Raw genomic sequence first — 25962 nt, forward strand, 5'->3', positions numbered from 1 at the left:
GCTGCTTGGGGCCAGTGGCTTCTTGTGGTTGAGGAGAGGTGAAAGGAGCAGGTGACCATCAGCAGACATGAAGCTGATGAGCATGAGCCCTTCTCTCTTCCCTTTCCCATGCTGCTGCAGCTCTTGGGTGTCTCCCACCTCCTTTCAGAGGTTACCAGGAGCGGTCTCACGGTGCTGTCAGCTCCCTCAACACCAAGGGGCACATCCAATCAGGGCCCACTGGCATGTCCTATGCTGATCCTGACCTGATCCCGTCCCACTGAGGGAGCTCTCCATCCTGTGGGTGCTCTCTGAAGGCGAGTCTGGCTGGCAAAATCCAAGGTGAAGACATTGAGTGCCTTGACCATGTCCTTTGTCACTGGGTCTCCCCCCCCGTTCAGCACTAGCTTCAAAAGATGATATTTAGCCACCTGGGATGGATGAAAATGTGGAGGAATAAACAATGTCAAGCAGCAAGGCCATGAAGAGAACCAGGGTGACACTTGATGTCTCACATACCAAGCTACACTTATCCAGAGAGGGAGATTGCTCTGAGGTACAGCCAGAGAGGGCCTGATCTCCACCAGCACTGAGCCATTGGCAGCCACAAGGAAAGCCACACTGACTTTTAATAGCTCCAAAGAGCAAAGAAGGGCCAGGGCAGGGCAAGCCCTGCATGGAGCTGCTCAGAGAAGGAAGTGACAGAGCAGAGGCAGCTGGTATGACTGCAGTGTGGGTTAAACACACAGGTGGGGGACACAGTGTAGGTGAAGGAGACATCTGTGGTGGGACTCTGGGGCGGGGGGGGGGGGGGCAGAGAAGTGGAGAAGGTGGAAGTAGGAGGGACCAGTGAGCACTGTGGAGCACATGGGGCCAGCCTTGGCTCTTCTCACCTCTTCCATCCAGATTAAGTCCTGCAGGCTCCTCCCTGCTCTGTGCACAGTGAGGTGAGAGCCCGGCTGCAGCCCCGTGGCTCCCTGAGAGCACTTCCCGGCCTCAGTTGCGTGAGAGCTGCTTCTCCCCAGGCTGAACTACAGCCCCAGGTGCAGCATTCCGAGAGCATGATGCCACCAATGCTGCTATCTGGAGCATGGCTTGGCCCAGCACCCTGTCCAGCAGGACCTCAACAGGGTCCAGTTCCCCTGGGAATTTCACCACTTCCCTGGAGAGATGATTCAATGGCTGATAGTTTGCATGGTGAAACATGATCCTCTTGTGTCCAGTTGGGATCTCCCCAGGAGTAACCTGTGCCCATCACCCCTCTCCATCACGGTATGTGCCAAGAGCAGCTGTGGTCAGGAGATGCCCAAGGCTCTCACCCTTCCATAGCACGCAGGGTACATAGTGCCTGGCTTTCCCTGAAAGTCAGAGGGAAACAACATTCTCTGTGTGCCCTCCCTGCATTTTTAAAGATGCCTGAAAATCCTGGTGCTGCTGATGGAGATGCAGCCCTTTAAGCTGGAATTATATGGCTCAGCTGCCTTCCACACGTGCATCCCACCCTTCTGAGCAAGTGGCATTATGTGCCAGGAACTCCACTGCACAGAAGACCCTTCTCCTTGCGCTACAATGGGGACATTTCAGAACAACAGAGGAACTGTTGTCCTGGGATTGTGAACTCAAACAAACTGCATTACTCAGCAATTACTCACATACTTACAAAAATGTGGACAACTTCTCAGGACAAAGGATCTTCATATGTTCTTTTAATGACAAGACTTGGGGTAGTGAACCCGGGACTCATGATTAAAATCCATGTAATGTTCTCTGTTACCCTGTAACTAAGGGGAGTCTGTGGCAGCAAGCTCCCATTCATTTGCCTTCAACATCTTTCTTTTCCTTCGGGGCTCCCACTGATTTGCCTTCAACATCTTTTCCTTTGGGTGATTCTGTATTCCCAAGAAGTCTCAAGGAGAAACTGAAACCAGCTCATCCTTCAAATTCAAGAGGGAATTTCCAGGCAAACTAATGCATTCCTGTTGCTCCAAATCTTTTCCAGCCAAGGTTCAGCATGTGTAGCTGCTGGAGGGGGAGCCCTGGGGGTGCAGCATCAGCGACATCCTCTCTGCTTGGAGGCACAATGATGTTCTGCAAGGCTCCTCCTTGAGGCAGCTCCCACAGTCACAGCAGGAGGTGGGAGGTCCAGTACCTGGTTCTGGTGGATCAGGATGCCTTGATGGGTGCATACATGACCTCTGGTGTCATCCTCAGCTGTGGCTGGTCAATGCTCCCTCCAATTTGGAAGCAAATGCTCACCACATCCTCCACCTCTGTGCTTTCCACGTGGGACTTCTCCACATGCAAGGCCTAGAGAAGTACAAAGAAAACACCAAAGGTGGGACTTCTCCAGAGATTGTATCGGGATCAGGAGGGGTCCAGAGCTGCTGACCATCTGCATGCAACAAAGAGCTGGCAGAGGCAGCAGCTGCATAAAGCCCAGGTGGCTTTACCCACCACAGTGGTGAGGGAACATTGGTTCCGGCACCCCATGGATACAAAACTGGCTCAGTCCTTCAGGTACACCCAGTCCTAAGGGAGTACTTCACACAGATTCATGAGCCCAGGAAGCAGGGAGGGATGAGCTCTTTAGGCAGAAGCTCTTCCCTGTGAGGGTGCTGAGGCGCTGCCACAGGGTGCCCAGAGAAGCTGTGGCTGCTCCATCCCTGGCTGTGTTCAAGGCCAGGTTGGACACAGGGGCTTGGAGCAACCTGCTCTAGTGGAAAGTATCCCTGCCTGTAGCAGGGGCTGGAACTGGAGGAGCTTGAAGGTCCCTTCCAACACAAACCAGGCTGGGATTCTGTGACTATCCGCACGCTTCTCTGTAGTCTCCTTGCTGCTGCTGCTGCCCCAACCTGTCCCAGGGCTTCACAGCCCTGGAGGGTCAGACTGCCTTTGACTCTGATTAGGAAGGAGGTGGAGGGGAAGTGTGTGTGCAGCTCAGAAAGGGCAGACACTTTGCAGCCTTCCCATACAACAATGGATCAACTTCCTGCTTTTATACCCAGCACCCAGTTATTGGAGCTTAGTGCATCTTCCTCAAGCCAGCAGTGGGCATCTCTCAGCTGCCTGTGCCCATGAGCTGCCACATTTCCCCCTGTACCTGCTGCTTGTCATCGACTCTCCCCTTCTGCTGTTGAGCTGCACCTAGGAAAAGAGAAAGTTTTATACTTTGGCAGCCACACTGCGGGTCTGCACTTTCCTGCCTGCCAGCACTGGGACACCAGGGAGGCTCTATGGCACTTTCACCAGGGGCTGACATGGATTTTGTCTTTAAGATGGGGATTTCTGTAACTACTTTTCTAAGTTCAAGTGAAATCTTCCCCCGGGAAGAAATTACTTTGTTACCTGAAACGGGCACCCTCAGGGGTGAAGGGTCTGAAGACATCCCTGATGGAAACAGCTTGTTGGCTTGTTTTAAAGTGGAAACCCCCCAGGGTCCTCTCCCCAGCTGGAGGTTTAAGGGAACTGCAGCAGAACAGTCATGGCCACACTTAGAGGGCGCATTTCAGAGTGCATGAAATTGCACTTTTACAGCCTAGATACACGGCAGCATCTTCGAGCTAGAAGTTCTCCGGAAAATCAATGTACCAGCGTTGCATTCTGATGTGCTTCTGCTGCCTGAGGCTTGCAAGAAATTTCTTGTATTATGCTGCAAGAAATCTGGAGAGAGGCTTTGGACAAGGTCCTGGAAGGACAGGACAAGGTCCTGGAATGACAGGACAAGGCGAATGGCTTGAACCTGCCAGAGGGGAGACTGAGATGAGCTCTTAGGCAGAAGCTCTTCCCTGTGAGGGTGGTGAGGCCCTGGCACAGGTTGCCCAAAGAAGCTGTGGCTGCCCCATCCCTGGCAGTGTTCAAGGCCAGGTTGGACACAGGGGCCTGGAGCAAGCTGCTCTACTGGAAGGCGTCCATGCCTGTGGCAGGAGTTGGAACTGGAGGAGCTTTAACGTCCCTTACATCACAAACCACCCTGTGGTTTGATGCTTTATAGGGGATCCAAGCTCTGGCAGAAAAGGGGTCTGCCTCTCCAGGGCTTGCAGGGAGCTGGCTGTGAACCATGGCAGTGCCCCAGAGAGGGCTGAGAGATGAGCTCTGATCACTCAACATTCTCAGTGTTATCTGACCCCTGGCACTGCACTGCACTGCACCATTTCACAGCCAGGTTTGCCCCTCTAGCCACCTATATGTCAAGGAGCTCTCAGTCCTTGTGCTCCAACGGGAAGTGGGAAGGCAAAAGCAAACCCTGTTCCTGCTCTTCATCTACCAGTGGCTGGAGCAGCCACTGCCACCATGACCCTGCTGGGACTGAAGCCAGGGCAGGTCCCCAAGGGCGCTGTCATGGGAATGGCAGTCTTGGGGTCACCACTGACCTGTCACTGTCACCCAGCCAAGGAGCCCCATCAGTGTCACCCCTCTGCTGGGCTGCTCCCAGCACCACAACCCATCCCATGGGATCCCCAGCCCAGGCCAGACGCACCAAGTAGCAGCAGGATGGAGCCCAGGCTCCATCAGCACCAGCTGGACGACAGCATCTCTGCGTCAGGGCAGAGGAGCTGAAGCTCGAGCTGATGGTCACCACGCCTCTGCTTGATGCCAGCGCTGTCAGCTCAGCCAGGGAGGAAGCTGGCAACTCTTCCTCAGGCCCCAGTGCAGCACAGGGGTTCATTGTGGGCCCAGCTTTTCTTCCTGCCTCAGCTCACAGGCTGCTACAACTGCTGGTGGTGGGACCTGGGGAAGAGGGGGAGTGTCTGTGACCTTTCTATGATCTTATCTTAGAGCCTCGATTGACGCCGGGGCAGGAGGTGAGAGCACCAGGGCTCAATGCCGCTAAAGCAGCATCACCCATCAGCAGCAGGGGAAGCCTCCCCCCAGCTCTGAAATGGGGACCTTGTGCACCTGCAGCAAAGGCAGGACAAGGCTCACTGGGAAGTGGAAGATTCAGGATTTAAGCATTCCTCCAGCTCCAGCAGGGCTTCAGAAGCCCTAAGAGAACTGTGATAAGGATTTGCAAAGCACCAAGAGTAACAAACAGGGATTAAGAGTGCATAAATGGTAGAATGCAACTCTATAAGCAATGCCCATGACACCATGAACCACCGACCTTCATAGCAGAGCCCATCACCTACAGGTGAACACAACACGTCCCAGCTCTCACCCCTTCCTTCCTGCCCGTGAGCATGGCCAGGGCCATTGCTGTCAGCCTAATTACTGCTGCCTCCACTCACGTCACCTGCATTTGGATGGGTGATGTGTCCTGTCTGGGTTTGCACCTGAAGGTGACATTGTCTGTGAGCAGCAGCAGGGAAGAGCTTTGCATGGCCAAAATCAATCTGTCTTTCCTCCAGCTCAGGGAAACCACTCACTTCTCTAATACCTAAAGGCAAACAGCCAGTGAGGTGCTTGCTTTCATGAAAGCACAGCACAAGAGAACTCTTCCCAGCAGGAAATGCCTCCTTTCACATGCCCAGGAATAGCCCCCAAACGCCAGGGCATGGGTGCTGCAGAGAGGCCTCTTTGAACACCCTCTTCTCAGCACTCTTTGGTCCCCAGCCCTGTGCTCAGACCCTCCTGGACTTACTGGGGAGGAGTGGGATGGAGCAAGCGGCCATCCCCATGGGAAATGCCCACATCTCCTGGCCCAGGGCACGGTCACAAGGGTGGAATCTGCTGGTCACAAACCTCTGCAGGGCCCTGGAAGGAGCTGGGAGTCAGCACCAGGCATCTTCCTCTCTCTGGAAGCAGACTTGCCACTCAGGGTGGGCAGAACAACCCCTGGACGCCTCCATGGCTCCATAGGATTTTCCCTGCTCAGGGAAAGCTGAAGGTCTCAAAAAACACCCAGTTTTGGGGAAGGACAGACTGGAAAGAGTGAAGTTCCTTCCTTTTCCTTTTACCCTAGAAAGAGACAGCAACCAATGGTATCTTTTCCTATGAGGATCACACAAATGGGACTGGCAGCAGGCTCCTGCTGACTTCCTCCTCAAAAAAAACCCACTCTATCAGAGAGCCCAGTCAGTTCTCACTGCTCACAAAGACACCCCTTCCCAAACCCCTCACCTCCCATTCCTTCTGTGCACAGTCCCTGTGCTTCTCTTCCCCATGGAAAGCCTTCAGTGGGACCCAAGAGCTAACAGGGAGGACTGAGGTGGGGGATGCACCAGCGCAGCCCTGTGACCCACAGGTGAGCTGGGGGCTCTGGGGCACACTGTGGGGGAACAGGAAGCTCTGAGGTGTACTGGGGGCAAATGGGGTTCCTGGTGCGACCAGCAGGTAAATGGGGGGGGGCTCTGGTTTTACCACATTGAGCACTCTGGGAGCACTGAGAGCTGAATGAGGGGCTGTGCTGCACAGCCAAGAGGGAGGAGTTTGGTCCCAAGGGCACCCGGAGGAGACAAAACACCAGTGCTGGGTCTGAACTGGATGGGCTTTAAGGTCCCCTCGTTCCAAATCAGGCTGGGATTACAAAGGGGCACCGCTAATCCCAAACCCACGTCGGGTGGGCAATTTCTTGCCTCTTCTGCCACCTTGTGGCCGATGCAAGAACGACCGATGAGAATGCAACCGAGCTGCCTCGGTTACTGCTCCTCACGTTTATTCCACGTTGATGGGCAATACAGACTTAAGTTTCAAGCTCCTGATTGCTTGAAATGTGTATTTTGTTAAGATGATCACTTTATAAATAATTTATCTAGAGACTTGGCGCTTAGCTTTGGAAAATGCCTTAAACACATCCATGGGATCACCAGGGAAGGGGAAACAGAAGGAAGCAGTTCATCATTTATTGGCTGAAAGAACTAGATTATGAAACCTGATCCAGTGGCATTAGAGCAGAGAGAGCCTGTTCCCTGACGTGCACCGCAGGTGTCCGGCTCACCAGGCACTGACTGCCAAAAAGCCCTGGTCCTCCAGATGAAGCTGCACAGGAAGAATTTAGCCCTCATGGGAAGCAGGGGAAGATGAAACTCAGGATTTAAACAAAGCCCTTTCCACTCCATGGTTTAGTGCTGGAGTGGCTACATTAGAGTAACACCATTGAGGAAATGTATTCTTCTACATTCACCATAAGCAATTCCCCCCAGAGAGGTTACACAGGCCCCTCGAGGAGTGTGCTGGCCTGGGGTTGGCTCTTAAGAGAAGGCTGACGTCTGAAGTGCACAGCCCTTGGCAACAGCAGGGTGAGTAGTGAGAGCCACCACGTTCCCTGGCAGGAAGGCACCTATGCCACTCAGACCTGTCACCAACATACTGGTGCCAGCCCCAGAGCTGCCCGCTCCAGCTCAGGGCAGCAGCAGGTAAAGCTGATGTCCACAGTATTCCCCTCACATCGTGGAGGCACAGGGAGGCAAAAAGAGCTCAGGAACCCTCGGTACCCACAAATAACTTGTGAGAAGACCCCACTACACCAGGCTTTCAAATACGGATCCTTTAGCTCAGAACACAGAGATGGTTTGCTGTCACCGCCACACTCCCAGCCATGGATTCACCGAGCAGCACAGGGGAAAGCCACCCCCAGAGCACCAGAGTGGGACCGTGTATGGAACCACTGGGGTTTGCTACTTCCACACCATCAATGAAGATGTGTAAAACTCACCAGCTACATTGTGCTGATGTAACTGGAACTCAAGGAGAACCTGGCAAAGAAAGTAACAGACTGGATGCTGCAGGCTGCTCAGGGAATTCACTACCTCAGCCTAGAGGAATACTCAATTCCTGCCTGTGCCTGAGGCTGCTGTTCACAGAGGTGGGAACCCATCCTGGAGAGATGAACCTGGCAGAACCAGCTCACTTCAGGCTGCTGTTACCTCCTACCATGGCTCATGCTTCCCTTCCTCACCCCCCTCCCCTCTGATCCACAGCTCCCTGCCAAGCCAACACTGAGAAGCTCCTGGCACCTGCGGCAGTGGGAAATACCGTGAAAGTCAACCTCAGGCAGCTCAGGCCACATTTGCAGGAGTCTCTCAGCACTAGAATCTATATACTCAGTGTTTAGATTAAATGAAGGCAGCAAATGTAGCACTTGTGCCCCAGACACAAGAGCACCCTGCTTGCACAGGAGGGCCAGGGTTGAAAGGGACCGGTCCTGCTTTAAGGTCTAGTATACCAGAGCAGAAACCTCCAAAGCCACAACTCCTAAAATAATCCCCTCTTTGTTCTTAAACTCCCATGTTTCTGGCATTCCAGTGTTTCTAATAACAACAGGATTTGCCTTTGTTCTTTACACTGCATCCCTTTGATGGGCCAGACCAGTTTATCCCCCAGCTAGCTGGAGGCAAAAGGCACCTCCGTGTTCACTGCCTCCAGACGCAGGAGGATCTGATGAAAACACCACCCAAACTGGTCAGCCCCATCCAGCAGCTGGTGAAATGACAACCTTACACAAAGCCCTTCTTCAGGAAAGGTGAAGGAGCAGGCACAAGGGGAGATCTGACAGCAAATCCTGTGGCTGCTGAGTCTTCGCCCTCAATTCAAGCACAAGAACACACAAATGGCATTACTGGAAGTCAAGGAAACACGAGACCTACATCCCTCATCTAACACAGCTCTCCTTCCCAACATACTGCTCTTGCTACTTCCCCTGTTCCTTCTAACCTAAAGCTCTTTAGAAAAACCCTCCCAAGAGGGGGTTATCCCTTTGCAGGCCACCTCTCCAGCAGTATGGCTTGTATCAGTCACTGCTCTTGGGATACGTGGTATGTTTCAGGAGCCACTGAAATTTGCCAACACCCCTCAGTTTGAGTAGTGGCATGTTCACATCAAACAAGGGCCAGATTTTCCTTTTCTCTAGAAGAGGTGAAGTCCAGCCTGGGGTGAGACAAAGCCCCAAAGATTTCCGTTCTGCTCTGCTGAAGAAAACAACCCAAAAACCTGGAACTCCAGCTGGCAGTAGGCTGAACAGCAGGGATAAATGCAAAGAGTCCAAATCCTGAAGGCACTAGGTTGGAGGAGCACTTCCCATGGAGTGATTAGCCCTTCCTGCGCAGAGCCAAAGCAGTCTGAGTGGCTGGAGCAACCAGGCTGGGTGCAGACAGCAAGGGGTGGCTGTGCTCAGAGGCAGAACAGGGTCCCACAGAGCTCCCACAACTTCTGGCTTCCACTTGCTCCCTCTCCTTAGCAGGCACCGGGAATGGCTCAGAGAGGGTGGAGGTGTCTGAGGTATGTGCAACATTGTTGGGTTTGCCAGGGTGGGCATGACCACTCCTGCTCATCACTGTCACACAGCACAAGACCACAGCCAGATGTTTCATGTGATATAGCACAGCTGCTCCACCTGAAGCAGCCGTTCTGCTCTGCTGCTCACCAGGAGTTAAAACACGAGGGCTAGCAAAGCACAGAGACACATTCTGGGCTGTTTCTTTGCTTTTCTACTGGAGAGGCTGGGCAACAGTTCATCAGCAACAAAGGAGCTATCTCCTGCCTCTAGAGTGTCACTTCCCCCCCAGCATCCTCAGGAACAGAAGGGGGATTCTAAAATCATCCATTTCCCCACTGGATCCTTTCATTTCTTGGGCCCTGGCCTGCCACGGAAAGGACTCAGTCAGAGATCAATATGATCAGACAAAAAGCCATTTATTGCAAAGCATTAACTCCTTATATACTATTGCTTACACACACCTACAGCAATTTGGCATATCATGATTGGATACTTGTCTTGAAGACCCTTAGTGACTAACATATAATTGGTTAAGCACAGACTTGACATCGAACGCTTGCCAACAGTCCACAGTTCTCATAAGTCAGTGAATTCCAGCTTCTTCTTATCTTGCTTGCTTAGGCTTCCTCAGGCCTCCCACATCCTTGCTGTATCCCTCGGAGTTATTCAGAGCTCATGTACCAAATATCCATTCTCCTATGAGAACACTGTCTCCACACTGGCCTCAGGCTGAATCTAGCCCCTGAGGAATAAAACCCCTTCAAGCAGACATGGCTGAATGAAGAAGCTATGCACTGCAACACCTTCAGGTCTACAACTATGGCTCCAGCTCTTCAAGCTCCTCCAATGCTGAACCCAGCATCAGCCTTTCAAAGCACAGGGCAGAGCTCTTTCCTTCCAATACCAAAGCGTGCTAAGGCATCTTAGCTGCTTCTGGGACACTGCCCACGTCTCCTGTGACTCATTGGCAACGTGAGGGTTCAAAGAGCACAAGAAAATTCAGCTTCCTACACCTCTGTATTTTCATCATGTTGGAAGTTTCTTTTGGAAGAAGTTAAAGGTTGAACACCAAGTGCTCCCAGCCCCTCTGCTTCTGAGGATCCTCACTGCAGTGACTGAGAACATCTTTCCCCTCTTCTCTAGCTGGGCCTAACCTGACCCTGAGGCAGGGCTTGAACTAAGCATTTCCGCCTTACCTGGAAGTTCATATTCTTTTAGAACAGGAGGAACACATCCCCCCCACAACAGATACCAGTACTGTAATACAGGCCACCTTACAAGAGCTGCGTAGAAAGCTGCAGTATGTGGAGCTTGCCTGAAGCAGTCACCTTAGTGGCAGCAAGCACATCCAAAGGATTATGCTTCCCTCCCTGCACAAAACCCAGGTGGGTCTCCCAGCTCCAAGCCCTACCTTGCCTGGCTTCAGTTTGACCCAGAGCTCATTCTCTGGTCTCCAGAGCTCAGTGGTGAGGGTGCGGTGAGCAGCGTACCAGCGGTGCACAGCGTCGTACAGCACCGTGTTGATGACAGCACGATCATAGTTGTTGTATCTACAAGCAAAGAAGAGGTCAGGGACTGCCCACATGGCTCCATGAGCACAGCCAGGTATTCACACAGGGAAGCACAAGAGCTCCGGGGATTAGGCAGTATTTAAGGGAGGCCAGAGAGATGACATGAGAGTTTACACTGCAAGTGCAGGACTGTCAGGAGAATACCCAGTACTGGGAGCAAGGAGTTTACTATCAAGTGTAAAACTATTCTTGTTGGTGTCCTATAGAAGGATGTGCTACAGCAAAGGGCAAGGCCACAGGCTGTGAGAATAAGAGTGCAAAGCAGTGCTGGACAGGCTCCTGCACTCAGCCAGGCTGGAGTTCCAGAAAGCAGCCCAAATTTCCTTTGGAAGTGGCGCAGTCCAACACTCTCCTTGTATGCCAGGCTGATTCCTAGAGGCTTTTTTAAAGAAGGGCTGAATCCTACTGCCTCTCAAATGAAAGGAGATGAGGGCATGGAGCTGAAGTGAGGGTGAGGAGTGAAAAGCCAGAGCTGAGCACTGACACCCATCCTTGGCTAGGTGGTTCTGACACTTTCTCTAAAGCAGCAGTGCACAGCTCAGGAGGAAACATGGACTGCTCCTGTTGCTTCACCACTGCCCCACAGATATAGATTGCTTTTTTATAGAACCACAGGCTGGTTTGGCTTGGAAAGGACCTTAAATTTCATCCAGTTCCAACCCCTGTCCCAGGCAGGGACACCTCCCATTAGGTGTCAGTCTAGGATACCTCCTGAAAACCTTCCCTTGTCTAACACAATCTCTTCTCCTCCCCATTAGCAAGAGGCCTCACATGGGTGTTACCTGATGAGATAAAGCTCATTGTTCCAGGGGCAGACATTGAGAACTGGCCCAATTCCAATCATGTGGTTGTGGCAGTCTCCCACATTCTCAACATACTCATGCTTCACTGGGACCTTGGTGAGCAGCTCAAATTGGTCTGGGGCACACTGGAGAACTTGCTCTGCTGCATAGAAACCATCCACCAGCAGCGTCCGCCCACCCGTTTGAAGGCAGTGGAACACTTGGATGCTGCATGGGCAAGAGAAACCAGAGCATGAAGACACCTCAGCTGCCTGTCCCGTGGCCAGAAGGTGCTCCCCATCAGGTGCAGGTGGATGCAACCACCCTTCTGGTTTCACTGAGGCCTGCCAGGGAATGGAGACAGACCAGAATTAACAGCTGTGCCTGCCAGTTCTTAAGGCCTAATCTACACCCTCTCAGAACAAGAGGACAGTAAAGAAATGCTGGTTGTACTGTTGAAGTTGTCAGGAAGTACGAGGGTGTCCAGGGTGACTCTCATTCAAAGGCACATACATTACTGTCTCCCACAAGGCAACGCATTAAAGACCCTTTGGAAAGCCTGGAGGAGTCCCCAGTCAGCATCTTACCTACAGGCACATCACTCCCTAGTGGGAAATCATCCACCTGAGTTTCTGTCCTTCCATTACTTCTCTGAAACTTCTCTTTCCCTCTGTCCCAGCAAGGCGGGCATTGCGCTGTTAGAAGCAAACACCCAGGAGCTGCCTGCAGCCACCTTCCCTTGTTAGAAAATGAACTGTTACCTTCTGCTCTCACTTCAGGGCCTCTGAACCCAGTCCCACAGCAGGGGATGGGGCAGCACCTCCCAGCTCCACACTCACCAGCACCTTTTCACCTGGGTGCTCTATTCACCCTTTACAAAGTCAGTGCAGGAGCACTGGAGCAAAGGCCACTCTGTGCCTCAAAGTTAACAACCTCCTCCTGCAGCTCAGGGCTCTGAAGAAGCCTCTTCTCTGGGCAGGCTCTTTGGTACCTGAGCAGCTGGATAATGTTGCAGTCTTTCCCAGAACTTGAGGGTTTTCTATCCTCTACCCTTTGTAATAACTTAACCTGAGACTTGTCAGGTCTCAGTCAAAGCAGTGGGGAGGCGGGAGACATTGAAATGAACACATCTTTCTTGAAAAACACCTCATTTCATTTAGAAGCAGGTTAAAGACTCAAGCGTTTTGGAAGCAAGTCTGGAAGAGGCTGGGAAGAAAGGATTTCTGGCAGAGATGGTGGCTCAGGAAAGCCAGAAATTCATGTTCTTCCTGCACAACTCTGGCTTTGCAGAACTACAAGCACTAATGGTTAGCCCTACCAATTAAGCCCATGTTGCCTTTGCTTGATGCACTTCAGCTGGCTGCAGATGGAAGGCTCCCTACCTGAAGAGAACCTTTCCAGGTGGAAAAGAAAGATACAAAAAGAGCTAATGAGATCTATAGTTCTGGCACCGAGCAGTTACATTAAAGCCCTTTTGAAGGCTAAAGTTCTGATCTTTTTTGATATTGGGGGAGATTTTTGTGAGCTCCTAAACCAAGTCAGCCAAGCAGGTCACATCAGGCAGGTCACTGCAAACCATGAGTTCTGCACTCAGCTGTTAAGTGAAAACAAAGAAGCCAACTACATCCTGTGCGGGGCAGGACCTGTGCTCTTTGTACTTCAGCTGCAACAGCGCGCAGTCAAATCCACTGACTTTGCTCCTGACGTCGAGCTGCTTCCCAAAAGCTTCCTGGGCACAGACAGGGCTCAGGCTCCTCCGAGATCCACCTGCAGTCAACAGATCTCCCCCTTTAGTTCCCCTCTGCTTTTCCAGCTCTGCACTGCAGACCTTTCCCATTCAGGTGTTTAGCAAGTTACAGCCTCACTTGGGAAGAGCTGATCCTGCCCCGGGACAGGAGGTGTCGACTGAGTGACTTCTCTTTGTAGCCTCATTTGCAGATCACAGTACCTCCACACATCTCCCCCAGGCTATTTCCCCTCTTGACTGAGGTAAAAACAGACAAAACCACTACTTAGGCTAGAAATTAAGCCTAAAGTCTCTTGCACTTCCCCCGAGCCGTGATCTGCTGCCTTTCCACCTTCAGCTGGGTATCAAACTCACACCCTAGAGGCTGTACCAGAAGAGCAGTTTGCAGAACAGCATTTGCGAATCAATGCTGCAGCTACAAAAAAGCTTTTTAAAGCACAGAAAGGTGTGAGCTGGGGAAGCCTGGCTTCTGCCTACCTGCAGGGTTGCACCCCTGCCAAAATGCAGCCCCCCCAACCTGCGTGAACTGGTGCAGAGAAAGGTGAGCAGGGCCTGTGAGGTACCTCTCCACGCTGTGCCAAATGGAGCTGCTCTTCCTCCTCTCCTGAAGCTCCTCAGCTGACAGAGCTGGCCCGATGAGGGTGAGGAGGGTTCGCCCCAATAGGCAGGGGTAAGGCAAAGCAAACCTTTTCCAGCAGCGACTTTGTAAAACAGCTCATGAGGCGCTTGCTGCAGGGGAAGCTGTGCTTTGCCAGATGTACCCAAAAGACACCTCAACCCAGTTGCGCTCCGCTGTGCTCCGCTGAGAGAGGCTCCCTGCCCCCTCCGCACGCTGATGCAGCCACGGCGTTAGAGCTGAGCTCTCAGGACCCAGAGACCCTTCCAGCCTTCCCCCGTGGGCACCGCTCAGAAACTCAGAAGCCGTTAAAGGCACCGCAGAACCGGCAGCTCCATCCACAGCCGCTACGCTGCCCTGGCAGCGAAGGGAAGAACCTGCTCGCCCGACGCTCAGCAGCGAGCGCCGGCTCCAGACGCCGCTTCCCGCAGCCTCCTACTCGGAGCTCCTCCGCTGCTCCCAGCGAAGCCTTCGTAGGCGCAGCCGAACGAGAGCAACCTCCACTTCCTGCCCCGCAAAGAGCCGACTCTCGGGACACCTCCCGCAGCTCGCTCCCGTTCGCGGCCACTGCCCCCTCCCGGCCCTGCCCCGCAGGGGTTATCTTTGCTGCTGGCGGGAGCGCAGCGGCTCCGCCGGAGCTGCCGCGGCCGAAAGCTGCGGTCCTGCCCGACAGGGGCTGAAGCCCCGAGCCCCGCGTGCGCCCGGGGCACGGCTGTTACCTGCGCTGCGGCGGGGAGAGGTGGACGGAGGCTGCAGCGGTCCCAGGGGCGCTCCGCGGATCCTCCCGGCCTCGGTCACGGCGCCACCGGAGCGGACGCGCCGCTCACCTTCCACTACAGAGACGCACGGCGGCGGCCAGAGCGTCACGTGTACCCCAGAGCCGGCCCTAGAGCCGCACGTAGCTGCGAGCTGGGAGCTGTGCTGGCAATGCGGGCTCTCCCTGTGTCTCTTTTTAATCTGGTTATTCAAAAGAAGGAAACAAGCAAGCCCGGGCTCAGATGCTTGTTTGCCGTGTCTTGGCTGCTGCTCCCTTGGTCACACTACAGTAGCCGATCCAGTGGCAGGGAGAGGGAGCAGGAGCAGGAGCACAGCACCATCTCCCCGTGCTGAGCAAGGGCCCTTCATGTAATTTCTGTAGTCTAATGATGCTGGGTACCCTGTTGAGTCCAAAGAACAATCTGCAGGTTCCAAATCCTGTACCATGAAGAAGACTCTGAGATCCAGGCTGCAGTAGTGTGTAGGGTATGAGCAGCACAATATGGACCAGACTCACACGGTTGCTCTTGGTGACTTTGCTGGGGTGATACTTCCCAGAACATGGGGAGTATATCATAATCCAGGGGAATATCCATCATCCATTCACTCTTCACTCTATATTACTGTGACAACCAGCTCGTCTTCCTCAAGGGATCACTCTGCAAAGGGCAGGAAGGGACAGTAGACTACTCTTTTTCCCTGTACCCCTTTTCTGTGATAAGGCATATTCAGCCAGTCAGTCCAATCAGTCAAAGCAATCAGTCCAGTTTGGTGTGATCTGGGCTGGCATAGCATAGCCAAAGATAAATGACCATAAGAAGCTGGAAATCAAGCTGGTCTATGATCATAAGGTTAGTGGTTTGCGATGTCCTTGAAGCTGGGCCCTGTAAAGCTGAAGGCCTATCTCCCTTAATCTAGTGTGCTGGTATCTGTTGACCACCCTCAGGCTACGTTAGCTTATAGAACCATAGAATCACAGAATGGTTTGGATTAGAAGGGACCTTAAAGCTCCTCCATTTCCAAGCCCCTGCCATGGGCAGGGACACCTTCCACTCAAGCAGCTTGCTCCAAGTCCCGTCCAACCTGGCCTTGAACATTGCCAGGGAGGAGGCAGCCACAGCTTCTCTGTGCTCATACATGTCCTTCACAGGCACATGTTCCCTTCAATAGCTCTCCCTCCTCTTTGGAAGATACCAGTTTCTGCCTTCTTGGATTTCTTACCTGTTTCATGTGGTCATTCAGAGCAGTTCTCATGCAGTTTCTCTTGCTCAACATCTCGCATGACATGAGGGTGTAGAAGATGCCAGTGCATACCAAAGGGAGGCAGAAATAGAAGCCAAAAAGCCACCAGTCCTTCACATCACGATAGAACTACAGGCAAAGGAAAAAGCAACTGGAAAGTGGGGAAAGGTGGGGAGATAAATGAGGCATGAGATGACCCAGGCCCTGATGGTGATGCTGGCCCAAATCAGACACTTCTGATGTGTGGAAGTGTGTCGGCTCCTGTGCTAAGTGCACATATCTTCTCGCAAGGCATGTTTTCTAACATAAAGCAGTAAAGGCTGGTTTACATCTGGCTGATAGTCCCATTTAGCACTCTTGTTGCGAGAACCAGTTGCAAGGAGCTTTTGTGTATAAGGGTTTTCATTCCCTTGCTTGCCCTTAGGTGGTCCTGTGATAAAGGTTACCCATGCAGACTGGTTGTGGAGACCCTTTTTGCCCTGCTGGGGCAATGAAACAGGTTCTGAAGCTTCTTGAGATGTATCAGGACCTCCTGATGTGGATGGTTGTCGTGGTTTAAAACCAATCCACACAGCTTGCGTGGTTTAAAACCTCACCTCAGTCTCCTGCAGTACCACACACCCCTTTTCCCCCCACCTCCCCACTCCCGGAGGGATGGGGAGGAGAACCAAAGGAATGTAACTCCCACGGGTTGAGATAAAAACCAATCCAGTAATTAAGGTATAACACAAATCACTACTGCTACCACTAATAAAAACAATTATAGAGAAAATAAACAAGGAGAGAGAATACGATACCACCCGCCGAAATTAGCCCAACCCGGAAGAGAGCTAACTCCCCCCCTTCTGGCCAACTTCCGGTTACCTCCCCAAGCATGATGTGCTGTAGTATGGAATACCTCCCCGGCTAGCCCAGGCCAGGCACCCTATCTCTCCCTCCTCCCAGCCTCCCCTCCTCCCTGGCAGAGCATGAGCTTAGAAAAGGCCTTGGACAAACCAAACATTTGAGCAGTAACTCAAAACATACTTGCTATCAGCAACCGTTCTCAGCCCGAAAGTCAAAACACAGCACTGCACCAGCTACCAAGAAGGAGAAAAAATGATTGCTACTGCTGAAACCAGGATAATGGTGAAGACATGTTATAGCTTAAGGATGATAAGGTCTGTTTTCTGGCCCGATATTCAAAGCAAGACTGCCCCTTGCCACTACAGTCCTTTGTCTGATACTGCTCTCCCTGTGCTCACCCTGATGGCTAGAAGAAGCCATCTGCAGAAGCATCTGATCCTCTAACCAAGGAGAGAAGGTGCTTCTGTTGCCTGTGTTTCTCTCCCCCTCGCACTGCAGCTGGGGTGCAACAAAGTACATACCATCATGAAGCTGAATTTCTGTTCGGAGGCAAGCATGCACACCCGCAGGTGTTGTTCCCAGTAGCTGAGCTCCACCATGTCGAAGGCTATGGCTTCAGGCACTGCAAGCACAATGGCCACTGCCTAGATCAGCATCACCTCCACTGCCTTCCACATGGGGATTCCTCTCCCCTGGATCCGACTCCAGGATGCCACTGCTCAGTACCTGCCCAGCGTGGGGAAACACAGCAGGAGTAGATGCCACCCTTCCCCCCCACCCCAGCAATTGTTCCAGCAGATCATGACCTTCCCCTCAACCTTTTCCAGCAGGATATAAACTGTCACCAGAGACAGTTCCTGTTGGATTTCAACTCTACATGATAGCACTTTGTGCCCACCTCCCGGGACAAAGCTGCCCTCCACTCCGCCTTTTAGTTACAGAGAGGGTACCTGCTGTAAGTCAAATATGGGTCAGGCTGGGCAGTGCAGCTGTAGAAGTGCTTCTCACCTGTCGATGCTGAGAGCACAAAGGCTCCTCGAGGACCCTAATGCCCACTGAAGCCTTTTGGATGAAGGGGACCAGCTTGCACACCTGCACGCCAAAGGGCCAGTCCTTTGCCAAGAGCCAAGAGCTGGGGAAGAACCACGGCATTAGCAAGCTGCTTCAGGAAAGCACGTCCGGCTTTCTGGCTGAGCAGGTGATTACCCACAAGATGTGAGAAGCCCACAAAGAACAGCTGAAAGCCCTCTGAGGTTCCCTCACCGGGATTACTCAGTGTGTGCTGTCCAGTGTTTTGTGTTGAACTGGGAACCATTCATTTCCGCAAGGGCTCATTGTGAGGTGTGTAGACAGACAGAAGGATGGTCTCCAGACACCAGGACCTGACCCCAGACTCTGAATGGATCTGAATCCTAAATGCTGCAATGGGCTTTGGCTTGCAAGGACAGCTTCTTTTGGTTGGCTTTCAAAGCCACTCTTACCATACTCTGGCCATCTACCACACTTAGATTCCTTATAGAACACATGCTGGGGCCCCAGGCTGAGCTGGGGCAAGCCGTGGGTGTCAGTGGGGACAAGATGTTCTGAAGGCAAAAGAAATACAGGGCACTCCATCATAAGGGTGAGAGTGAGCCTGGGTTCACAACCTGATACCTGGAGCCCACCCCAAGGTTATCCCTACTCAGAACCAAGCTCTTTAGTTTGGCCTTAGCAGCAAGACAAATCAATCAGGAGAATATGGCTGTTTCGAGCTAAAATACCTATATAGCTTTCAGTCCATTTTCACTTGAAGGGTATTTACTCAGAGTGATTTCAGACCCTCTGACAGCCACATCTGATTGTTCTCAACTTCCTCCTACTTCAAATTTCTCTGCCTTCTCCCCCAAGCATCCAGCCAGCTCAATCCAGAACTCCTCTGGCACTCTGCTTCCACTTTCAAGGCCAATGTGGAGCTCCATCTCCATCTCACAGCATCCCCTCCAACCCTTCATAGAAATCTACGGCTCCAAAAACTCAAGCAGTGGGTGAGAAAGAGCTGTAATAGCTCAGATGCATCTCACAGATATTGTAACACGACTTCTGCTCTATACTGAGGTCTTGTTCAGGTCTACTGCAGAGCTCAGGTTCCCCTGCTTCTATTTTGTACCTCTTCTCTCAAGTTTAGGAGGCAGTGCTCCTGCAAGAAGCCCTTGGTTTATAATACAGCTCTCTTCTTTGTTTCAGGAAGAGTCTCCACATTGACCTAAAATAAAAACTGTATTTGCTTGAGGCTGATTAACTGAGCTGTACGTTGAGAGGTGTGTCCAGTGCACAAGAACAAGAATTTTGCTCAGCTGAAATTAACATTGCGGTGTGATGTCAGAAGAGTGCAAGTGATTCTTTTCTTGTAATTTTAGATGAGACTTAAAAGATCTGGAAGGTTGTATGCTTGTGTGTGTGTCTGCATAACACAGCTGTAGCTGGGAACACCTCTGCTTTCCCAGGAACGTACTCTGAGATTTTTGTCTGTTTATGTTTTTCTCATCCTTTTGGAGAGCAGAAACACCCTTCCTGCCTCTCTTGCCAAAATGCAATGCAATAAGGAGCAGGCTCATTTTGATGCCTCTGTCTCCAGAGCACAGAGGCGGGTGGGAGCAGATCATAGAATCACAGACTGGTTTGTAATGGAGAGGACCTTAAAGCTCATCCAGCTCCAACCCCTGCCACGGGCGGGGACACCTTCCATTAGAGCAGCTTTCTCCAAGCCCCTGTGTCCAGCCTGGCCTTGAACATTGCTAGGGATGGGGGAGCAACAGCTTCTCAGAGCAACCTCTGCCAGACGCCTCTGCTGCGATTGCCAGGCTGCTGCAGCACTCATGCCACATGGAACCTACCTTATACACATTGATGGGTAGAGCAATGAGGATGTAGAGCAGGTCTCCAAGTGCCAAGCTGGCAATGAGGACATTTGGCCCATTCCTCATGCACTTGTTCTTGTAAATGATCCTCAGGAGTGTGGAGTTGCCAATGATCCCCACTATGAAGATGGTGCAGGACACGATGGTGTTGATGTATTTGAAGATGTGTCTGATATCTGTGGGCTTCACACATACAGGCAGCAGAGGTGGCTCAGAGCTGGTGCTCCCAGAGCCAATCTCCGAGTGGTTCGACTGCCTGTTATCCTGGAACAGGCTTGGCTGGACCAGGATGTAAACCTGCTCCTGGCTAAGTACCTCAAAGGGGATGATGCTCTCCTGGAAAGCCCTTGGGGTCTGTGTGCCCCAGAGAAGAGGCAAGCCAGAAAAATGGCCAGAGTGGTGGGAGCTGGGATTTTTGCCATTGAGGACTGAACATCAAAGCTGGCTGCAAGAGTCCTCATAATGCTTGTGAGATGCCTCTGCATGGGTGTCAATTGGATCTGCAGATGGAGAGAGGGACAACAAAGAGAACAGGATGAGCAAGGGAAGGAGCAATGAGATGAGAATGTCCGTCATCACAATGAGCAGAAATAACTCCAGATTAGATCCCATCTGGGCAAAGCCAGAGCCCTGCATGTGGGAGTCTTTGCTCCTAAAACTAAACATACCTGCTCAGTAAAACAAACTACAAGGAAAACAGTCTTCTATGACTCTTACTCAGTATTTCAGCAGATGAGGGCACCTGCCTTTTCTAAAATCAGCTCCTGCACCTTCTGATCTTGATATTGGTGCTCACATGGCAAATCTGGCTTCTCTTTTATGACCACCCCACACTTCTTGTTCAGTTCTGACTGTCTGAAGCAGCAGTTCTGGGGCACCCGACCTGTCAACACTGACACATCTGGGCAATTCCACAAACCAATCCCAGGGTGCACAGACCCAGCAGAACCTTTCCTTCCAGTTCGTGTCATGGGAAGTCTGGAGCCACAATAACATCCCTCTCTTCAGCAGAGTCCATGGGCTACCACAGGCCACCTTCCAGTGCAAAGTGGAAAGACCCAGCACAGCCTTGCTGGGAACTGTGATGGGAAAACACTACAAGGGATTTTCCAGAAACGCCCTGTTGATACCTGACATCTTGCTCCAATTTATGTGCAAGCAGTAGAGTCCCTCTTTCCCCATCATCATCATTGTTAGTTGAACCACTTCCTTTCCAAATCCACTGTGTCCATTCAACTCAATACTCAGGGATATAAATCTCCCTGTGCTATTTGCAGCTTTGACTTCTGAGCACAGTAAAAAGTCACCCAAGCTCACCAAGGCTGGAGCACTGTTAAAAATTATCACTAGAGTGGGTTCTGCTTTGTAAATCTCAGCCAGTACCTTCTGGCAGGACTAGCTAAACTGCTGCTCCACAAGCACAGGAGGAAGCTGGGGAGGCTTGATGCGAATGGCAAGCAAGCCAGAGGTCTGTATTGCAGAAGAAATTTGGGATGCAGTGAGATGCAGTGATAGTGGGGGGAACAGCAGGAGAATGAACCACTGGAGAGAAGATACAGTCTCCCTGGTCTTTCTCTACCATAACTCCTACCCTAGGCCCTTGTCTCAGGACACTGTTGTCCTCCCTCCAACTCTTTCTCTGGGGCTGGAGTGCTAGGGACTAGGATGGTCAAGAGGAGGGTGTGAGGCTCATGTTGGGTGCAGACAAACTGAGCAGGATGAAGATAAACAGTCAGGAGATGAGCATGAGGGAGACCTCCCCACTCCTAGGTGTGGGAGTGCTTGCCCAGGCCCCCATTTTGGAGAATTCAAGCCTCCAAAATACAAGATAAAAAAAAATACCAGCCCATGGTAGGAAGTCCCACCCTTTCTTTTCCCATGCCCTTGTCCCAGTCAGCACTGCCTCATCCCGACGGAGTAGTATCATGTCCAGGAGACATTTTGCTGCCTCTTGCACCAACACCCAGTATCTCATCCACTTCCACAAAATGCAGCAATACCTCACCACTGAATTCATCTCCTGTTGGACAAGTAAGATGACACCCGGGAAGCATCTCAGTTAAATAGGGGAATAGAAAAAGGAAAGTTAAATTGGTAGAAGGTTAAGGGTTAAGTTCACATAATTCTTGCATAACAGATATAGAAGCTGTATAATGCAAATAAAACCCAGGGAAAAGAGGAGCGATAGCACAGGAGAAGCAGAAAGGACTTGAGTCATCCTATTTTGACATCTGAAGCTATAGCTGGCAGCCTCTTGAAGAGGCCAGTCAGCATTTTGGGGACAAAATCGCCTGATTGTATGGAAGAGGCAGAAAACTTTGAGAACAAAGTCATGCCTTTTCTTGACAAGTGCTGGCTCATAGGCATTAAGCAGTGTACAATGCTTTCTTTCTGGTTCACTCCCCTGCCTTTCTTTCCCTGCAAGGCGGATAAGCAGCCACCCCTGCATTCAAGCAGGGGAGAAAGGGGCAATGGTAGGAAGGTCAGAATCAGCTGGTTTATAGACGAATTCCTCCCTTCTTCCTCCACATGGTCACTCTGCTAGCGGCTGGCTAACAAACGCTAGGACCCAGCAGAACAAGGACCAGTTGTAAGCAACACACACAGGGTTGTTTGGGATATGGTTGACTTTTGGAACTCTGAGCGTCTTGTAGTTGAGGACACAGGGTTCTGCATGGCAGGACTTTGGGCTGAGAGCCCCGTAATACGGTCAACAGCTCGGGCTCCCCTCGCCACGATCCATCCTCGCTGCAGCAGCCCTGTAGGGAAGCGATGCCAGGGTCACACCACCATCTGCTGGCCTGTCCTCGCCGCACAGCTGCGGCAGCCCGGCCCAGCTTCCGAGGCAGTCAGAGGCATCCTCCCGGCCCCGCAGCAGTGCCAACAGAGCCCGCTACCGACTGCACAGAGCAGACCCAGATGGATGGTAAGCAGCTCCACACCCCTGGGGTTTCTCAGAGACAGAGACCATCTTTATTCTGCTGGCTTTCCCAGCTGTGTGCAACAGCAGTTTTCCCATCACATGTACCTTCCTAATTGCCCTCTTTTAGTTTTGAAGCAATCAAGGCGTGTTCCACTCCTGACTGCACTGCTTGGACTTACCATTTGTGAAAATGCACGTGGATTGATGCTACCTATGTACTTCTTCCCAGCTTACTTTGTATGGAAAGCTTGCACACCTGTGGGTGAAGCCAAGCTAACAGCAGCCCAGATGTGCCAAGAAAGGCAGCAGGCATGGTCCTGGGGCCTGAAATCTCATATGTTGGTCTCCGCATCACACAAATGAGCTGATGAAAGAACCTTGTTTGATTGCTAAAGAAGTGAACAGAATCACAGGGGTTTATTTCACACAGACTGGTCACATTAGCCCTGACAAGGTCATATGCCCAAAAGGTTGCAAAACCTCTAAACCTCTTCTGGGAGTCTTAATGAGAGTCATCTACTTTAAATTCTCTCAAATGCAGAGATGAGAGAAGTTTGCCTTTGTGAAGGGCAGTAACATCAACATCATATTTCAGATATCTACAGCACTTTGCAGGGATTAACAAATTAATCCCCATAACAGCTCTAAACAACCTTTGCTGAGGCATCATTATCCCCCATTTTATATATGACAGGTGATGAGCTTTCTCCAAGCCTATAATTCAGAGGCAGTAGTTCCCAGACTCTGGGCTGGTGCTAAGCCTAATTGTTCCTGCTGCCATCTTCTCCCCAGGGATGGATGAGCAAGGTCTGTGCATGTAGACACAAGAGACAGGGTGCAAAGTGCTCATCTGGCCAACAGGAAGGACCATGCTCATGTTCTCTTAGGATAATAGGATCAACACACATCCCATGAGCAATCCAGCCTGAATACTTTGCTTCAAACAGAGTTGGAAGCCTGATGGACCAACCATCTCTGGCTCATTTTATCAGCTTTGTTTTCATGTGCCAAGGAAAATTGTCAAGTTAAAAGCCTTGAAGGCTAGTGCTCCTGTTTATCTTGTAAGTTTGCACAACAGCAGCAGACACCATGAAACCTTACCTGACAGTGAGTCAGCTGTGAGCTGAAGAGTCTCTTTCTTCACAGGTAGTTTTCCAGAGTCTGCTCCAGTATCTGAACATTCTCATCCATGGAGAATTTGCTGAGCCCTGTCCACAGACCTTTCAGAGCAGGTGCCTTTCACAAAGCACAGCAAAGAGGATCTGAATGGTATATGTAAGACCCACAGTAGGTTTTGTAGGATTGCTATTAATGCGCTTGCATTGCTGTTTTTAATAATGCAAGGCAAGAAGGCACCTCCTCAGTCATGGTGGCTCCTGGCATATCAATTTTAGCTGGAGATGAGAGTGTTTAAGATCTTCTGAATCCTCATATCCTCTCCTTGTAGAGTGCTAATCTGAGCATCCACCATCTGAGTCAATGCAGTAACCCTATAGCAATGGTTTCGAAGGTATACAAGAACCACCATCACAACTGTTGCAGCCACTAAAGGAGCAATGGGATGGTCTGTGGATGATATGGGCTTTCTGGAAGAGAGAGACTGCCACGGTCCAGAGGAACCAGCTACAACTCTGTGTGAAGCTGGGAGCAGGATGCCACAAGCCACTGCATGTCCTGAAGAGCACACAGTGAAAAGGGACACCAGGATGATGAAATGTTGTTACAGCCTAGGGTTTAACTGCTGCTGGACTTTGTACCAAGGTCAAATACACCTTCCTGCCTCCTCCAGGGTCAGCTGCATGTGGCAGCAGGTAGTGTGGGTAGATGGGGACAGACAATCTGTACACTCCTTAGACCACCTTTCCCAAGACTTTGTGATTCTGTTCTCCAGGGAAACCCTTTAGCAAGCAGAAAAACTGCTAGTTTTAAAATGTGTATGTCAGCAAATGTTTCACATCACCCTAGGAGCCGGTGTCCCATCAGGGACAGAAGCTGAGGATACCACCACCCACCCTTCCTCTCCTCATAGCTAGACGATGACTTTCTCCTCAGTGTCCTACGAAATCCTGTCTCGAGGGAAGATCTGAAAGAGGATAAGAAGAATCTTGCAGACCGGTTCAAAGAGACTGGAGAGTGAAGCGTGAGAACGCATGACGCGATGGGGCTGACAGCAGGACAGCCGGGAGGAGCGGCACCCCGGTGTCACACCCAAGGGCAGGAACCTGACGGAAAGGGCCAGACAGCAACAGGCTGTGCAAAGCCGGGAAGACCAACGTAACCTGGCTGGAAACCCAAGCTCCGGGCAGCGGAGCTGTGCGCAGGCACAGCCTGGGGGAGGACCTGCAGGTGGAGCTGCGGAAACGGCGAAGTAGCAGCCAGCATCTCCCGCCTGCAAAGAACGGCGGGGCCGTTGGGTGAGGTGAGGCAGGCGGCAAGGCAGGGGTGGAGGGGAGCACAGACCCTCACCTGGCCACGCACTTTGGCACGGAAAGGTCGGGGCTTAGCAGGCTGGGAAACAGTCTTTATGTTTGGAGGAATCTGGTGACACTCTGTGACCAGTCTCCTAACTGGAGAAATTGAAAAAGCAAGAAATCCCAGAGATGGGGGGAAAATAAAACCCTGCCAACAGCAGAAGTACCCAGATCAACATCCACTAACCCAAATGTCAGGACATTCACTTAGGAAACAGGCTAAAATTTGCTTCTACGCAGTTTAAGACAGGGATGTACTACTACCACACACGGCCGTAGAGGCAGCCTTCACCTTGCCAGGCTTTAGCATAAAAATTCAGTACTCACTGATGCAGAAAGACTGACCCTGTCCTTCGGGTCTGGCAGCAGAAGTTCATACTAGAACCTCCTCATGTTTCTATCTCTTTCTGCAAAACCTCCTTCCCAAAGCATTAAAGTATTATCAATGGAAAACCTAAATGCCACATACTGCCATGAAACATTCTGCAAAGTTTTCTGGTTTTGTGGAAAAGCGCTGCCATGAGCTATCTCCTACCACAAAGCCTCAGCTGAAGCAGTGGCTAGGGCAACGTCTCCCGGGTTCCTGTAGCGTAGCACAGCACAAGAAGGACGCAGGAGTCTCTGCATATTTCCCCTTCCAACTCCACGTCCTTTCCCGGCGCAGGGGTAGCCGTCAGGCCTTGGGGTGCTTCCAGCAGTATCTCTGGATCAGTGCAGTTCTCCGGCGGCCCGACTGGCTGCACTCTCAGCTCTGATTTGGAAGCAAGAGAAGGGAGAGTGCCTGAAGCGGAAACTCAGAGCCGTCCAGGAGCAGCAGGTTCTCGCGTTCCTGGTACAGAAAAGAGCCAAAACAAAACCCCACACCAGTAAGTGGGTAGATGTGATGGTGGTCTGAGTAGAAGTGGGGAATGATCTAATTATCAGTCCGGGGAGGGTGACATCAGGGTGATACAGAACGCTCTCCGCTGGGTGGTAAAACAG

At 51.6% G+C, this 25962-nt stretch overlaps 1 protein-coding gene and 1 pseudogene across 1 annotated transcript; both read right to left on the reverse strand.

Annotated features, from left to right (window-relative positions):
- Positions 1-1668: 1668 nt before the first annotated feature.
- Positions 1669-14758, reverse strand: LOC115946097 (trimethyllysine dioxygenase, mitochondrial-like). The gene is made up of 4 exons (XM_034063845.1): positions 14566-14758; positions 11484-11827; positions 10542-10680; positions 1669-2286 (listed from the first exon to the last, which is right to left on the reverse strand). Exons 2-4 carry the CDS (start codon positions 11543-11545, stop codon positions 2143-2145), a joined length of 345 nt encoding a protein of 114 aa, XP_033919736.1. The 5' UTR covers positions 11546-11827; positions 14566-14758; the 3' UTR covers positions 1669-2142.
- On the reverse strand, positions 14444-25570 carry LOC117436259 (endothelin receptor type B-like; annotated as a pseudogene).
- Between the last annotated feature and the right edge of the window lie 392 nt (positions 25571-25962).

Source organism: Melopsittacus undulatus, chromosome 6 (assembly GCF_012275295.1).
Source record: "Melopsittacus undulatus isolate bMelUnd1 chromosome 6, bMelUnd1.mat.Z, whole genome shotgun sequence".
NCBI lineage: Eukaryota > Metazoa > Chordata > Aves > Psittaciformes > Psittaculidae > Melopsittacus > Melopsittacus undulatus.

Coding starts and splice junctions, on each gene's coding strand:
- LOC115946097 (XM_034063845.1), bottom strand. CDS start 11,545: ATGATTGGAATTGGGCCAGTTCTCAATGTCTGCCCCTGGAACAATGAG. Junction 10,681..11,483: donor AATGAGCTTTATCTCATCAG/GTAACACCCATG, acceptor CTTTGCTTGTAG/ATACAACAACTATGATCGTG. Junction 2,287..10,541: donor TCAAACTGAAGCCAGGCAAG/GTAGGGCTTGGA, acceptor GTACTTCTCTAG/GCCTTGCATGTGGAGAAGTC.